The sequence below is a fragment of the Microcaecilia unicolor genome, chromosome 9 (assembly GCF_901765095.1).
Source record: "Microcaecilia unicolor chromosome 9, aMicUni1.1, whole genome shotgun sequence".
In the NCBI taxonomy this organism is placed as follows: domain Eukaryota; kingdom Metazoa; phylum Chordata; class Amphibia; order Gymnophiona; family Siphonopidae; genus Microcaecilia; species Microcaecilia unicolor.
In genome coordinates this window covers 208,196,249-208,213,695 of record NC_044039.1, presented here as the reverse complement: position 1 = coordinate 208,213,695, position 17,447 = coordinate 208,196,249, and the positions used below count along the sequence as shown (strand labels likewise).

The following is a 17,447-nucleotide window of genomic DNA, read 5'->3' as shown; positions in this document are numbered from 1 at the left end:
GACAGACGGAACGTCAAGCGCCCCGCTCTGTCAAGTAGTATGGGCGAAGAAAACTCTCCGGCCCAGTGAAAGAAAAGGAATAGTCATAGCAGAACACGGCTCAAATACTTCTGATACGAACAATATCTCTGAAAATCCATAGGGCGGGCTCTTGACCGGTCTGGAGGGTCTAGAGGAAAGAAAATTAGCAGGTAAGGCCTAATTTCACCTTCCTCAGCGACCCTCCAGACCGGTCAAGACGCGTGGGAAGTACCAAAGCAGTAGAAACTTAAGGGTGGGACCCTCGAAACGCAGAAGACAGCACAGCCGCTCCAAAACATGCATCCTCTTTTGCCTGAACATCAATCCTATAATGCTTCAAAAAGGAATGAATGGACGACCATGCCGCTGCCTTACAAATATCCTGCGGAGGAACAAAACTACTCTCCGCCCAGGAAGCAGCAACCCCCCGAGTTGAATGCGCCTTAAGTAACGGGGGCACCGAACGCCGCCTCAACAAATAAGCCGAGGCAATAGCCTCCTTCAACCACCTAGCCAGAGTCCCCTTGGAGGCCGCAGCCCCTCTCTTGGGACCTCCAAACAAAACGAACAACCTATCCGAAGCCCGGAATTCTCGCGTTCTGCTCAAATAGGACCGCAAGGCGCGCTGAACATCCAACTTAGCCAACCGACGCTGAGAGGCATCCCCCGAACGATCCCCCAACACCGGTAACGAAATCACTTGATTCACATGGAACGCTGAAACCACCTTAGGAACAAAGGAAGGAACCATCCTCAAAGTCACTCTCTCTTTCGCAAAGGACAGAAAAGGCTCCCTACAAGACAAGGCTTGCAACTCTGAAATTCTACGAGCGGAAGCAATGGCCACCAGAAAAACTGTCTTCAAGGTAAGATCCTTACATGTGATGGACGCCAATGGTTCAAACGGAGGACCCACCAGAGTCTCCAAGACCAAATTCAAATCCCAAGGCGGAACCATCGGACGACGGGGCGGCCGAATCAACTTCACTGCCCTCAGGAACCGCCCTACGTCCGGAGAAGCTGCCAAGGAGACTCCTCGAATCTTACCTCTGAAACAAGACAAAGCAGCAACCTGCACCTTCAGGGAAGAAAGGGAGAGCCCCCTGTCCAAACCATCCTGCAAAAACTCCAAAACCTCCATCACCGAAGCCCGCAAAGGGACAACATTCCGTTCAAGACACCAACTCTCAAAGATGCGCCACACCCGCACATAAGCCAACGACGTAGACTTCTTACGCGACCGCAACATTGTATCAATGACTCTGGCCGAGAAACCCTTCTTTCTCAATCTGTGCCTTTCAAGAGCCAAGCCGTAAGCAAGAATGGAGAGGGGTCGGCCATCTCGATCGGCCCCTGCACCAGTCTTACCCGAGACCCCAGGGGAAAAGGATCCTGCACTAACAACCGCACCAGATCTCCGTACCATGGCCGACGAGGCCAATTGGGCGCTATCAGAATCACTAAGCTGGGATGACGACCGATCCGCTGTACCATGCAGCCCACCAGTGGCCACGGCGGAAACACATAGAGCAATTGCTGAGTCGGCCACGGCAGAACCAACGCGTCGAGACCCTCGGCTCGAGCATCTCTTCGACGACTGAAGTACCGCGCGACCTGCGCATTGTCGGCCGATGCCATGAGATCCAACACCGGCCGACCCCACTGCAACGCTATCCGCTCGAACACTGAGTGATGGAGAGCCCACTCTCCGGGATCCAACATGTGCCTGCTCAGATAATCCGCGTCCACATTGTCCACTCCTGCTACGTGGCCTGCCGAAAGAGCCTGAAGATGAGCCTCTGCCCACCCCAACAACTCCGCTGCCTCTACGGCTAATCCTGGGCTCTTCGTCCCCCCCTGCCAATTCACATAAGCGACGGCCGTGGCATTGTCGGAAAGAACTCTGACCGCCTTGCCCTCTAGCAGATTCTGGAAGGACCGAAGAGCCAACCGAATTGCTCGAGTCTCCAGGCGGTTGATGGACCACGACGCCTCTTCCGACGTCCATCGCCCTTGGGCCACCTGCCCTAGACAACGCGCCCCCCAGCCTAACAGACTTGCATCCGTGGTCAGTACCACCCAATTCGGCACCTCTAGCAGCATACCCTTCGCTAGATTCGGAGTGTGAAGCCACCAGCGGAGGCTGCGCCGAACCCTCTCCGGCAGCGCTAACCGCTCCTCCAACTCCTGGGACTGAGGGGACCAACGAGTCAACAACGAACTCTGCAACTTTCTCATGTGGGCCCTGGCCCAAGGTACTACCTCTATAGACGCAGCCATCAGACTTAACACCTGAAGATACTCCCGCGCTGCAGGCGCCCTCTGAGCTCGGAGCTGACGTATCTGAATCTGCAGTTGGGAAATGCGAGGAGCCATCAAAAACACCCGGCCTCGCTCCGTGTCGAACCGAACTCCCAGATATTCTAGAGACTGTGACGGAACTAGGTGACTCTTGGCCAGATTGACAACCCAACCCAGCGACTGCAAAAAGGTCACCACCCGGGCGGTAGCCTCCTTGCTCTCCGCCTGCGTTTTGGCTCGAATTAACCAGTCGTCGAGATACGGATGCACCAAAATGCCCTGCAACCGTAAAGCCGCTGCCACGACCACCATCACCTTGGAGAAAGTGCGAGGAGCTGTAGCCAGGCCGAACGGGAGCGCACAAAACTGAAAGTGACTCCCTAACACCACAAAACGAAGAAAACACTGGTGCGCCTCTAGAATGGGGATGTGTAAATAAGCTTCTGTCAAATCCAATGAAGTCAGAAATTCCCCTTCCTGAACCGCTATAATGACCGAGCGCAACATTTCCATCCGAAAGGAAGGAATCTTTAGAGCCGCATTGATCCTCTTGAGGTCTAAAATGGGCCGAAAAGAATCCTCTTTCTTTGTCACCACGAAGTAAATGGAGTAACAACCAGTACCTCGTTCTTCTGGCGGAACAGGCACCACAGCGCCTAAATCTACCAGACGTGACAGAGTGTCTCGCACTGCCCTTGCCTTGCGCCTTGAATGACAGGGAGAGACGAGAAAGAAATCGGACAGAGGACCGTCGAACTCCAGCGCGTACCCGTCTCGCACTATCTGCAGCACCCACTGGTCTGACGTGATTTGGGCCCACCTCTGGTAAAACAAGCGTAATCGAGCCCCCACACAAACCAGAGGCTGGAACCCCAAACCATCATTGCGACACACGGGACGTGCTGGCCGCTCCCGAAGAGGCAGCTCGCCCCCCCCCCCGGCGGCCTCCACAAAAGGGCTGGGTTCTCTGAAAATAACGACGCCGGAACCCCCCCCCCCCCCCCCGAGGACCTACCCGGCCAATACCGTCTAGCTTCCTGAAAACGACCTCGCACCGCAGAGCCCCTAGACGCCTTAGGCCGAAGCTCTGGAAGCCGCGGGATCTTAGTATCACCAAGACCCCTAACCAACTTATCCAATTCGTCTCCAAAAAGCAAAGCGCCCTTAAAGGGAAGCGAACACAACTTTGCCTTGGACGCGGCATCTGCCAGCCAGCCCCGCAACCACAGGGCCCTTCGAGCCGCCACTGTGAGGGTCATGTTCTTCGCCGATGCACGCAACAAATCATATAGCGCATCTGCCAAGAAGGACGAGCCCATCTCCAACTTTGCCAAATCCTGCACTAAGGCGGCTCTATCAACCTGCGGAGCATCTAGCAGCCGCTCAGCCCAGCGGAAACATGCTCGAGCCACCAGACCTCCACAAACTGAAGCCTGCAAAGCCAGCGCCGATAAATCAAAACTGCGCTTCAGAAATGTCTCCAATTTCCTGTCCTGAGGGTCCCGCAAGGCAGCCCCTCCATCTACAGGAATTGCAGTAGCCTTAGTCACCGCTGTCACTACGGCATCCACAGTCGGAGGCTTTAAAGAATCTCTATCTTCCTGCGGAAGGGGATAGAGCTTAGCCATGGCCCGTGCCACCTTACACGGCGCCTCCGGCGAGAGCCATTCCTGCGTTACCATCTAAGATCCACATTCATAGGAAAAGTCCGAGAGACCCTTCGGATCCCCTTATCCAGCGGGTCCTGCTTTTCAGAGGGCCTCTTAGCGCTCAAGCCCGCCCCCAGACTAAGGAGCTCCGTGCGCGACGGTCCTGCCTGCCAGGCCTGAAATAAGGACCATACAAATTCCGGAGGGAAACCCATCCTTCCCGAAACGTCCCCTCCAGAAGCACCAGCCACCGGGCTGCCCTGAGGGCCGCTGACTAAATCCGGAATTCTCGGGCCCGAATCCAAGATGGCGGCGGTTCCCGCCAAAACCGGGACCGCCACTGAACCGCTAGCCGAAGCCTCTGCAACCTCCTGCAAGGCTGGCGCGGGAAGCTCCGCCGCTAACACCGGCGGAGCGGAGGACTGAGTCTTCGGTTCCCCACAAAAGCGGCAGGAACCGCCAATCGCATCGACCCCCCGACGCGCGCAAAAACGACAGCGAAGCGGCTTCGCGGACATCTTCGCGCCAAATCCTCCCCAAAGGTAAAAGAAATGGGAACTCACCCCAAAGAAGCCACTCACAGCTCACCTCGAACGGCTGCCCAGCTCCGGCACTCCGGAGTGCAGCTGCACCGCTCTCCACACCGTCTGGGTCTTTTTTTTTTTTTTTTTTCCCCAACTTTATTGCAGCACAATTTGAGCCCTGCTGCTATTAAATCCCTGGCACTCAAGGCTGCAATATAAAAACTGCAGCCGAGGCACAAAGCTGCCCAAACTGGAGAGCTAGCTCGAGAGAGGGACCCGGCCACCCGGGTGTGACACCCCAGGGGGCACAATGGCAGGCCCCACCGGCACCACCAAGCCCCAGCACACAGAGTATTCCAGGCACAGGGATGCTCCTCAGGAATGACCAATAGACCAGCCTAAAACTCTCAACTGATCCCTGACTCCTACCAGACCGGACAAGCTGCACAGGCTGCCTGTCTACCCTCTGCTGAGACTGAGAAAATACTGGCTTTTGTGGGATGGGCACAGGTTATATGTACATAGTTGAAGTTAGTGTTCTCAGTCTCCCTCTGCTGGTAGGCGAGCATAACCCACGCGTCTTGACCGGTCTGGAGGGTCGCTGAGGAAAGGTTTTTTTTGTAACTGGATTGCTGGCCCCTTCTAAATAAGTCTGGTTGACAACTGGCAGGAGATAACTCGCTCACTACAGCGAAATGATCTTTAAGAGAAAAAGGTGTCTCGTTTTTCACCAAAAGGTTTTTCCCTATACAGGGGCATCAACAAGATGATCACAGACCTCTCGTCTGCAGGCTTGAAGACATGCAGTTGTGCATGCCCCAGTGGCAATAGCCGAGGTGTGAGAGGTCGTCCTAAGCATCATATACAGAATTAAGGAGGAAACCATACTAAAAGTCGAAAGAGAAGACAGCAATTCTTGCCAATCTTCGGGGGGGGGGGGGGGGGGGGGGGGGGGAGCCTGCACCAAGTTAACTAAATTCTGTATGATGGAATGGTGGTATGGAGGATGCAACTATGAGCTGCAATCCTTAGATTTAGCACGGCACCCTGGAAGATCTTTTGTTCTATGAATGATTTTTGTTCCTTTCCAGGTGAAAGGCTGGCTTATGTCCTGGAAGGTTTGGATTTCTTCAGAGCCACTTCAGATACCATTGATTTATGAAGGATTTGAGGATGGACATGACCTGTTGCAGGGTGGACTTTTTATTTGAGATCCAGCCATCTGGAAGTCACTGTCTGTCAAATCTTGAGCTGCAGATCCTGGAAGACCTGATGGCCTGGCATGACGGGTTATCTCCTTTGGTATGCAGAGACTGCAGAATTGCACTGAAATTTACTTGTTAGTTGTGACTGTGGTAGTCTGCAATAACAATGCTTTGGAAATCTTCTCTAGAAACTTGGTATAGAAGCAGTTGTGGATGGATCATATGGAGGATTCGTGGCTCCTTGGAGAAGGCAGGGGTCTTAAAGGAGTCTTCTATGCTGTGGGGGTAATAGTGCACCATCTTGACCTTAGAAAGATATGTCCACATCAGAAGAGAGGCCCCAGATATAATCAGTGAGTTCTGCGAAAGGGGCTTTGCTCAAGGGCCCTGCTGGGATAGGTGGGAGGTCAGGACTCTGCAATTTTGTTTTGTTTTTTTTAATGGTCCCACAATCTGCCAGAATCTTGCCAGCCTTGGGATCAGGAGCTGCATGGTGAGGTGTCTGGGCAGAGGAAAAGATGCTGACAATTTGCTTCTCCTTTCTTTGTTTCTAGCGCAAGGGGGGGGGGGGGGGGGAAGCATGGGTTTGGCAGAAGTCGGTGCTAGAGAAAGGGGAGAAACTTGGGGAGGTGTTGGCTCTACGACTGTACTGAATATTCAATCCCATAGTGCCCCAAATGTATTATTCGTATTCGGCTATGAACAATACATTCGGGGTATTAGGGGGGGGGGGGGGTCGAATCCTCGATACAGCTCTAGTTGGCACTGAGCTGCTGTAGCCATATGGAGCCTGCCACTTTTCAAATCCATGATGCCAGGAACTGGTATAGTTGTGGCTGTTTGGAGGTTGTCATCAAAGGTTTTATTCTCATTGGTGCCAGCGACAGGCCCATTGGGAGGCAAGGTGGTCAGGAGTCATGTGGCTAAGAACCTGTGGGTATCTCACTGGGCTGAGGCATCCTTACTTTTGTTGCTTTTCATCAAGTTTTTCCTTTGTTTCCCTTTATGTTTATTTTTTGCAAGGTTTGAGAGTTGAGAGGAGGAGTGGAAAATCTTGCTGCCATCCACAGATGCAGGAAGATTAGGAACTGGATTAGCACAGGACTATCAGGAGCACCTTTCACGGGTTTTCCCCAGGCTATGGGAGAGAACCACAAGGAACTGTCAGGTCGTCACGTATCAGGGTGGCTGCATTCCCTGTCTGTCGACAGAGAATGTATATAATGCAACATGCACAAAGAGAATATGCCAGCACAACAGAATTATAAAACCCATTGAATATGCCTAATTTGCTTTCTTTTGTGGGGCAATGCTCCTTACTTTTGTTTCCTCCTTCTCAGCTAGCAAGATTTGTCAGTGATAAATTAAAAAAAAAACATTAGTACAATCTTTGCATCCATCACCTCCACTGGGGATGGTATCCTTTGCATCCACTAACTGTTTCAAGAAGAAATAGTTCTTAATGTAATAAGCCTACATCTTTGTCGTAAGCCATGTTTCTATAATTCTTGGAGGAGCTAATTGCAAAGTGGAGGTAATTTTTGAGATTTTTTTTTTTTTTAATTTACATTTTTATATTGGTTGCTAAAGTGCTGGATTAATTTTTGTTCCTTTTGAACATATATATTTAAGAAGTGTTTCCTGTATTTGGCAGGCTGGCAGCTAGTACTGCATTCCAATGCACCACAGGTCAGGCATCACCATTTTGAAAGATGGTGGTGGGAAGAAGGCAGCTAATCAATACTTCTAGAGAGCCAGGTATTATTGGTACATTTGGGGGGGGGGGGGGGGATACAGCAGTATCCGAGGCCCTCTCATTGAGGACCTATCTGACCCAGGGTGCCCTTGGCATTTGGGCTCTTACTCCTGCATCTAACACACTGCAAGGTACCAGCATTTTAGAAGACAGCGATGCTGGAGACAGGTTGGAGTGGGGGGGGGGGGGGGTAGAGGGGTTCATGACAACTGGGTCTTCAGGAATGTGGTGGGGGAGAGAAGGGTAGAGGGACTCCCTCTAATGGTTATATTGGCAGGCTAAAAACCAAAGAAGCCCGGTTCAAATCCCACTGCAACTACTTGTGATTTTGGGCAAGTAACTTAACCCTCCACTGCCTCAGGTATAAACGTAAGATTATAAAGCTCTCCAGGGAACAGAAAAATACCTACTGGACCTTGCCTTGAACTGGAAAATTCAAAACCCCATCCCATTCCTCCCCCCCCCCCCCCCCCCCAAAAAAAAAGCAGGATAAAAAGCTGTTTTCAGCACACGAGTTAGAACACTTTGCGCTGAAGCGCTGTGCACTGTTTTAATGCACGGCTTATTACATCAGCACCTGAGTGTGCACAGTTTCTCTTATCTCTGGGACAGGCAATTGCTGGTCTGCTTCCACATTTCTCCTGACCTGGAGCTTGGCCGTCTGGGTCTGTAAGTTTGTGTTCTGCTCCTGGAGAATAACGACCTGTTTCTGCAGTGACAGGATCTGTTTATTCACAGATGCAGTCTGAGACTCCAAATGCTTCAGCTGCTCCTTAAACAGCTGCTTCTCGGCATGCAGGGCAGCATTCTGGGAGGAATGAAGACAGATCACATACCTGTCCTATTTAATTGAAGCACCATAAAAAGATCACAGCTAACCACAAGTATTCCTAAAGCAGAGATCTCAGCTGACATTAAATTTTTTCCATTAATGGCTGTGGTAGAGAATCCTTGGACATCATTTTATGAACGATTAGCAAACCCTGTTCAGTTGCCATTTGTCTCTTCTATACAACACTAGTACGCCAAGGATATGGCAGACTCCTGATACCACTAATAGGTGATGGACAAAGTAGGTGCTATCCTAAATACAGTAATACCTCGGCTTTTGCCAATTTTTTTTCGTGAAACATTTGTCTCGGATTTCGTCGGCGTGCCCACGTGACCTCGCTGCAAATTTTGCGAAAACAAAGGGCGACCCACGCGTTCTCCTGCTCAGTGTGGCGTTGTTTCTCGTTGTGTGAGCATCACCCCGCGCGTCTACCCAAACAATTCCATTGCTTACCAGTGTTTTTGTGCTTTTTTTTTTTTTTATTGATTGCGAGTGCTAATACTAATTGCCTCGGTTTTTGTCGGTTTCGGATTTTGCCGTTTGTTTTCGGATGGATTATTGACGAAAACCGAAGTATTACTGTAAATCTATACTATATACTCCTCTGCAATTAAAATGCATTTTCGGCACCCCAACATAATAGCCCTGACAAAAAAAGCCTTGTAACAAAATAGCCCTTGACAAAATAACCCTAGACAAAACAGTCCCCTTAACAAAATAGCCCCCTAGAAAAAAATATAAAAAAAAAACATGATAAACTACTAGTGAAATCTTCACTGATAAAGGCTCTTACCAGCATTGCATTGTATAAAGCATACATAAAAAAAATTCAATAGCTACCAACTGGTACTCAGGATCTGTTCTGCTGTTTAAGGAAACTATTCTTCCATCAACATGCTAATTAAAAAAAAAAACATGTCATCATTTTCATAGTCTTACCAAACTTATCCTGTTTGGAAACGCAAAATTATTAGGAAAAAAAATGTAATGCCATATATCTGGGCAGCCTGATCGGGCCCTTTTGTCAGGGGGCTAATTTGTCAAGGGCTATATTGTGGGCAGGCCGTTTTGACAGTGGCTGTTACGTCAGGAGCTTTTTTGTTAGGGCTATTTTGTCAGGGGCCATTTTGACCAGACAGTGGCGTAGGAAGGGGAGGGACGGTGGGGCAGTCCGCCCCGGGTGCACGCCGCTGGGGGTGGGGTGTCATCTCCGTTGGTTCCTTGCTCCCTCTGCCCTGGAACAGGTTACTTCCTGTTCCGGGGCAGAGAGCGCAAGGAACCAATGGAGCCGACGCAGCTCCCAGCGACGTGGACTCGGGGGCGGATTGGCCCTCCCGCCCGCCCCTCGCTTCTAAAGTAAGAATGCGCTCCTGGGGGGGGGGGGGGGGGGGAGGGTGCGCGCCGGAGGGGGGGTGCGCAGCGGCGACCTGCCCCAGGTGTCAGCCGCCCTCGCTATGGCACTGTGAACAGGTACCTGAATTTTCACAGCTACCGGACTCAGTTACAGAACCTCAAGTCTCATACATTCATAGATGACTCATCAACTTACAGAGAACTAATTTCCTACTAAAAAAAAAAAAAAATAGTTTACATTGATAGACATCCACATATTCTACCCATATACGTAATGAATCTGAATTCTATTACTGTAAACTTACATTCCTTTCCAAATCTATAGCTCGGTCCTTCAGTTTCAGCAACTCTACCATCGTTTCACTGTGTCCACGTTCCCATTTCTCTTTTATTTGGCAGTTGGAATCAAGTTTCTCTCCTGGGTGTTTAAACCGATTCAGAGCACATTTTTCTTCCTCATTTTGCTTCACAGCTGCCTGAATAATGGAAAACATGTTAAAAAAATTAATATGCTCCCCTATTTTTGGTTTCCGAACTGCCTGCAATTTTCAGCACCCAAGGAAACTGATGTCTCTATGGACAAAATCAACCACTGTTGGACAGTTACGTTTGACACATCCAAATTTCTCTACAGTCTTCCAGAAAAGCAAATGTTAAAACAACATGAAACATGAAATTCGTGTTTAAATCATCTTTATTAATGCAATGTCAGAAAAGCAACAACATACACCATTAACAAGATTATCAAAGGACAATTGCAACCAGAATGGTCTTTTACTCAAATTCCTCTATCTTCCCTCTATTCCCCCCTTCCACAGAGTCCAAATTGAAATTTAATCATATTTGTTAATTTTCTTTCCTTGAGTTCTACTAGACCAGTCCAAACCTATTTGTATCCCTTTCCAAACAGCAGATGGCGGTACAGATACTGAACTATTCCAGTAGCTTCACAGTATAACGGCTGGTGCAGCCTGGAGCTCTCCAATAAGGGTATGGGGACAATGGGAAACCCGTGGAAATCCACAGGAGTCCATGATGTTGCTAACAAAACAGTCATAAGTACCGCAGGGATGGGAGGGAACGGATCCAAAGTGAATAGGGACAGGAGGGGATGGAGACCACATTATGTCCCCCATGGCCATTTCAATTCAGAAACTTGAAACACTAACACTTCAGCTAAAACATAAAATAATAATTTAAAAAGTCCATGTTAATAAGAATGTTTTTCTTGCTTATTTAACAAAGGACGGATTTTATGGTTTTTTTTTTTTTTGATTTTACAAGATCGTTTAAATGTGTGTTAGGGATGGGAATGAAAACTGTGGGGATGGTACCAATATGAAGGGGAAGGGGCAGAAAAGAGTTGACTGGGGATTGGTGGGTAGGAGGACCAGATTATACCCCCATGCACACTTCTATTCTCCAGTATGCCATTGCCAAAGCAGAATTAGCCCTAAATTGTTACACAAACACCAACTCCGTAAAAACCACCACAGCAGCAACTACACTAAAAGTGGAAGGAGCTATATACAAATTGTCAGAAGACAATGTGCTATTTTTAGGTCTTCCTTGCTCTTACACGGGTGCTGCAGGTTAACCAAAATTCCATGGCATGAGTTATTAGGAGGGATTTCAGGTCTTGAACATAGTACCCCAGTACTAAAGAATCTTCACTGGTCACCTATTACTTGGCAGGTCAAATTTAAGATCTTGTGTTTGATCTATAAGGCTTCGGATAATTATTGAATCTTCTTTACGTACTTATAGGCCATCTCATCATTTGCACTCTATGAATAAGAATCTCTTTTGGGATGTCTCTTCATTTGGACAGATTCATCATGTAGGTCTCTATGTAAGAGGATGTTTTTTTCTTAAGCAGGACCACAGTTGGGGAAACTCATTACCTCATGATTTGAAGTTCATTATACCGCAACTAGCGATTCAGAAGAGGCTGAAGACATTTATTTAGCCAAGCCTTTTCTGATTGAGACATGTAATTTTACTTTTAATATTTTAATGATTAGGTGCTTTAGAGCATAGGGATGCTAACAATGACATTTTTTTGTATTTTCTGTTTTTAATGTTTGTCTGCAGTATTTATTATTATGTATGTATATTTTGTAAACGCTTAGAACTGAGAGAATGCAGAGCATAAGTTTTGTAAATAAGCAAGAAAGCCAGCCCAAAGGAGACCCCACATACCATATTCTTCCAGGACAGGCTTTGGTCTGGTCTAGCAGGACTCAAAGAAAATTAAATAGGTATGATTAAATTTCACGTTCCTTTTTGTTTCTGCTAGACCAGTCCAAACCAACAGGATATATAAAAACAATTCCTCACTGGGCATGGAAAGACAAGACCTCCTGAATCACTGCTCTGCAAAAGAATGCATCGTCTCTGGCAGAAATATCACTCAAAAGTGAATGAAGTGAAAACCATGTCGCCACTCTGCAGGTATCTTCAGGTCTGAGCTCAAGTGGAATGGGCCGTGTCCTACTGGAACCTCCTTCACACAAATAATGTAAATCTACCACACTATCAATGCCTTAGTAGCTGTATGACCTTCCTGTGGACCATGAAACAGCACAAAATTTGTCTTGACAAATGGAAGGAACTGGTTGCCTCCAAGTAACAGAGTAGAACCTTGTGACTCTCCAAAACTGTGGAGCCTCCGAGAGGAATCTGAATGTCTCCTCTCTCTGAATGCCGAGAAAACCAAGGCCTGATTTGGATGAAAGGGAGAAATCACATTTGGAAGAAAAAACAGTTCAAGTTGATGCTGCTTCCTCTGAAAAGGACAGATCACGATTGTGGTAGGAAATTGTTTGTATCTCAGAATATTCTGGCCAAAGAGAGCCACCAGAAATACTTTCTTGAGAGTGAGCTCCTTCAGCAAGGCATCACAGAGTGGTTTGAATGGCGGACCAGACAGGATATTCAACACGAGATTAATCCCATTGTGGAACAATGGAGTGTAGCGGAGTCCTAAATTGCTAGACTCAAGAATAGATGTTCTGTGATGATAGGGAGGTCCCACACACCTTGTCCCAAAAACAACTAAGCTTTGCTCAAAACCCCCCCCTGTTAAGGTCCCAGAGGTCCTAGACTTCTTAACAATCCAGGGTGAGGATCCACCGCTCCCAACACCAGAGCTCAAAAACTGTCCAGACCCTGAAATACACCAAGGAAGTGGCATGTCGACAGACTGAGTAAGGTGGAAATGACAGTCCTGACATGAGGAGGAGGAGTGGGGGAAGAAAAGACAGAAGTTGGAAAGAAATCAAGGAAGGAAAAAAAAAAGGGGGAGGGGTTAAAAGAAAGATTCCAGATAAAGGGAATCTGAAAGAGGAAGGGAAGTACAGTCCCTACCCCTACTCCAATTCCGATCCCCCTTTTATGCCCATTCTCTAAACTCCTTTTCTTTTTCTCCCCTCAGTAATCCTGGATGCCCTCACAGTTCTCCCCAGCCAATCCTGTCTCCCACCTCCCTACATCTCAATAATCATGTCATTTTTGAAACAGCTCTCCTCCTCTCAGCCACCCCCATTCTGACAGACAGATGGTTAATTCCTGCCCCTCCCACCTGGTTTGCTGTAGCTATTACTGCTGACCTAGGGACAATGGACAGCTTCCTATGTGGCTCATGACCTGAAGGAGCAAAAAAGAAAGCAGGGGAAGACCAATACAGTTCCAACTCAAGGGTAAGAAGCAATTAGTTGCTTTTTATCCTTGAGTTGGAACTGAATTGGTCCTCCTCTACCTTTTTTTTTTTTTGCTCTGTGCATTGATTCGTTCCTTCTCTTTTTCTGTTTTCGATCTTGATCTGACAGCCAAATAGTGCAGGAAGCTATCAGCTGTTCCAAGACCTGCTGTGCCACCCACAATCTATTTCCCGTCTTAGTTTCCCTTTGACCAGGGGTAGAAAAATATCTAGAAAATTTCAGCACCAGTCAAAATATTTTAAAGAACCAGTGCAAATAATTTTCCGTGAAGTTTATTTTTAAATCTTTTACTTTGTTGCCTATTTGTTTTGGCTTGGATGCGTTTTTGACCTTTTTCCCCTTCCCCTACAGCTTCTCTTCTTCATTCATCTTTTTTAAGTCCCCCTCCCTGCCTCCCTCTTTCACCACCTTATGACCTTCTCCCTCCAGCCACACTAGTCTGTAGCAAGCAGCTTCACATCAGCGGCTTCTCCTGACATCTTTTCATTTCCAGCTGAAACGGTGCAAATGGTCTTCCGTTTTAGATCTGGCTCTCTTTCTGGGCCACAGCACTTATTTTCTTCTGGTCCGTTCTACCGCATATACTGGCTCTTTACTTGTCACCTAGGCCCCTCACATGTATTGACTTTTCTCTTCCAGGCACATAATTTTTGATGATCCGTCATTTTCCACCTGTCTTGGCAACGTGGCCTGTGAGCTACATAGAAATCACTGATGTGCCAGAGGAACTGTAATATACTGATTAATATTTTTGTTATAATATACCACACTTCAAACTGATCAATAAACATATCATGGTTACTTACATACATTCATATTCAGCGCAATAACAGCAGACATTGCATAGGGCTTCCTATCATGTAATGCAATGACTCAACTGGCTTGATGGATGTGCAGTATAAAGTACAGTGTCAAGGTTACAAGCATCCCATCCCTCTCAAGGATAGAGGATGATAGAAATCAACTTTTTAAAAATTTTGTCCAAAACCGAACCTACAACTGAATTTTGTCACTTGGTTTCAGTCCCCGTCCCGAGGACTAACTTAGGTTGGTGGCCCAGTGGTGCTGTTGGGGAAGGAGCGATCCCCACTTGCTCCTGCCCCTATCGGCTCCATTATCAAAATGGCTGCCGTAACTTCCGGTGCTGCTGCTAGAAATTGCAGCAGGCATTTTGAGACTGGAGCTCGCGTGGGTAGGAGTGATGGATACGGCACAGGTAGGCAAATCTCAAAATGACTGCCAGAGCCATTTGACAACTAAGCCACCAGGGGCAGGAGCCAGTGGGATCGCTACTGCCTGACTGCAACACTAGACCACCAATGCTTTTAAGGTAGGCTTGGAGCCTGATGCTGGTGGAGGTAGGTGTCCAGAGGGGGGCTGCTCCTGTTCAGGGGGAGCAGGGCCGCACCAGTTTCAGGGACGACACCACACAGTTTTTCTGTTTCAACTGAAAACACAATTGCAATTTTGGCTGAAACCAAAACAGGACCGAATTTGATTTTCAGGTCAGTTTTGGCAATGAACAAATTCGGTCGACCTCTACCCAAGGAGCACTGAATGGATCCTCATCTGATTGGCCTTCTTAAAAGTGGATTCGACTGCTGCTGACTGGTGTGGTTGCCATTCTGGACTATGTGCAGAGTCATCGCTCTTGTTGACTAGCTGCATGGAGAAACAGGTCTTCCACTTTGACTGCACTTCCTTGATATTATGAACAGGTAATGTTATGTGTTTCTTGGGGGTGGGGGAGCAGGTAGAAGGGGTTAGTGCTAAGAAGTTAGAGGATATCCAGCCCTTCTTCCTCCGTCTCTACCTTGTCCATTTAAAATTAATTATCTCTGCCATTTCTCTGACAAAAAAAAAAAAAAAAAAAATTGGTGACCAAGAGGTCTGCCAGTGGATACTTTCTCCATTCCTGTAAAAGTAAAGGGATCCAAAAGTAGACTTCACCTGATCAGAGTGGCCCTCTAATTTATAAGTGAAATCCCAGGACTGCTCAAACTGTAAAATGTTTGTGTTTTATTGAGTATCTACTATACCACAGGGGTTGGCAACCACTGTCTGAGGGCCACAACCCAGTCAGGTTCTCAAGAAATGTACTGCTTCCACTGTATGCAGACAGATCTCATGCATATTCATTGATGAAGTCTTGAAATCCCGACTGGATTGTGGCCCTTAAGAACCATGGTTCCCACCCCTGACCTAATAAAAACACATAGTAGTTTCCAGGCTAAATAAAATGCATGAAAAGAATGCCATTTAGTGATGGAACATAACAAGAAACACAAGTTTAAGGTGGTTCTGTCAGAGAGGTCTGAGCATACATCTGGCTCCTCCACTCCCAATGCAATATAAAGGGACATCGGAGCAACAAGGATTGATGCAGATGTCATTTGACGTTTAGGTGCCATGCCTCCAATCATCAACAGAGTTGGCTGAACCTTCCTTGCCTTCATTGAAGCAGTCAGTGCTGATGAAATGATGTTTGCCAGAGAGTGATTCAGCATCATCTGGATCTACCTGTTCAACTACTCATTGAAGACCACTTTTGCCCATGTTGGTTGAGGTGCAGAATAGGTGGCATCCTTCTGGATTACTTGAGGTGTGTATTTGGTAGCAGTATTCCCTGAAGCGAGACCCAGAAGGCAAGATGGTGGCCTGCCTTTATATTCTTACTCCTAGCAGTATTGTGCACTGGTCCTGACGAGGACCAATGCTAATGCTAATGCCTATACTGCATTCCCGGAATCGGAGTCCCTTACTACTGGTACTGCTGCAGCAGAACACTTTACATGCACTAGACGAGACTTCAATAATGTCCTGTCCTGATGGTGTCTATCAATGCTCAGTCTAGAGATGGACCAACGTTTCTTCAATATCTCTGCATTCACAGCGCAGCTCCAGCTTCCTGTTGTAAAGATAGTCTTATGCAGAAGCTGCTTGTCCCCTTTGCGTCTTCTGGACCCTCTATAATGTCCTATCATGAAGCAAACCAAGCAACCACTTAGGGTGACAGAATTCGGGGGGGGGGGGGGGGGGGCAGATGCAGCGGTATCAGCACGGCAGAACACACCCTGCTTCCTTCCATTCACTGCTGCTGTCATTGTGGCCAGGCTAAATGCTTGAAAATGGCACGCATAGCATGTGGTTTCTTAGTGCAGGCAAGTGTTTAAGGTCTATTGGCTCCCATCCCCTCTGGCAGGAAGTCTGCATCCGAAGGGGTGGGATGAGGTAGACCTTGAGTGCATGCCTGTGCTCAGTGACTCTGTGCTGTATATGCCACTTTCAAGTGCTTCAGAGTAGCCCAGGCAGAGGTAGTAGGGTCAGTGACGCTCTGTAACAGAAAGGGAAGATGTAGGAAAGATACTGGTCAGGGAGGTGTGGGTAATGCCTTGACCTGCTCCTCCCCCCCGGGGGGAAGGGCACACACAGCTGAAGGTTCGCCTAGGGTGTGAGATTCTTGGGCTGGCCTGGCTAGAGAAATACAAAAGATGCATTTTCCCTACACTGTGCAAAATATAGAGAGCAGATCTATATTAACATACTCCAATCAGTAAATTGAAAATAAATTTTCTTTCTACCTTTGTCGTCTGGCCATTTAATTTTCTAATTATGTTGGTCTCAATCTCTGGATCCCGCTTTCCTCGCTCTACTCTTTCTGTAGTCTGCTGCCCATTTGACATCCTTTGCTCTCTCCTGTCTTCACTTCCTTCCCTACATCCATCTCTGACATTGCCTTTGCCTTTCAGCTTTTTTTTACATTTGTTTCTTTATCCATTCAGACTTCTCTCCTAACCATCCAGTCCTCTCCCCCTCCATGTCCAGTATATCCTCTCCATTCTCTCACCCCTGATACAGAACCTTTCCAGTCTTATAAAAAAAAAAAAAAAGGCATGAAGCCTTTGAGCTCATGAACATGCTGAAGAAGGCCCTGCTGCTCGCTAGCCTTTCCAACAATGCAGGTTTCCTGTGCACCTATGAGCTCAAAGACTCCATGCTTTTTATTGCCAATTCCATTTCTTTGCAATCATGAAAGCAAAGTGAGCTTGCTGTGGCAGAACCTGATGCCATCCCAAAAATTTGC

At 47.7% G+C, this 17,447-nt stretch overlaps 1 protein-coding gene across 1 annotated transcript in view; it reads right to left on the bottom strand.

Moving 5' to 3' along the window:
- The window catches only part of CCDC88C (coiled-coil domain containing 88C), a 222,424-nt gene that overhangs the window by 40,603 nt on the left and 164,374 nt on the right, over positions 1–17,447 (bottom strand). The window contains exons 18-19 of the mRNA XM_030214328.1: positions 9,947–10,117; positions 8,103–8,264 (exon numbers count right to left, since the gene is read on the bottom strand). Coding sequence (XP_030070188.1) covers positions 8,103–8,264; positions 9,947–10,117 — 333 coding nt within the window. The remainder of the gene's footprint in view (positions 1–8,102; positions 8,265–9,946; positions 10,118–17,447) is intronic.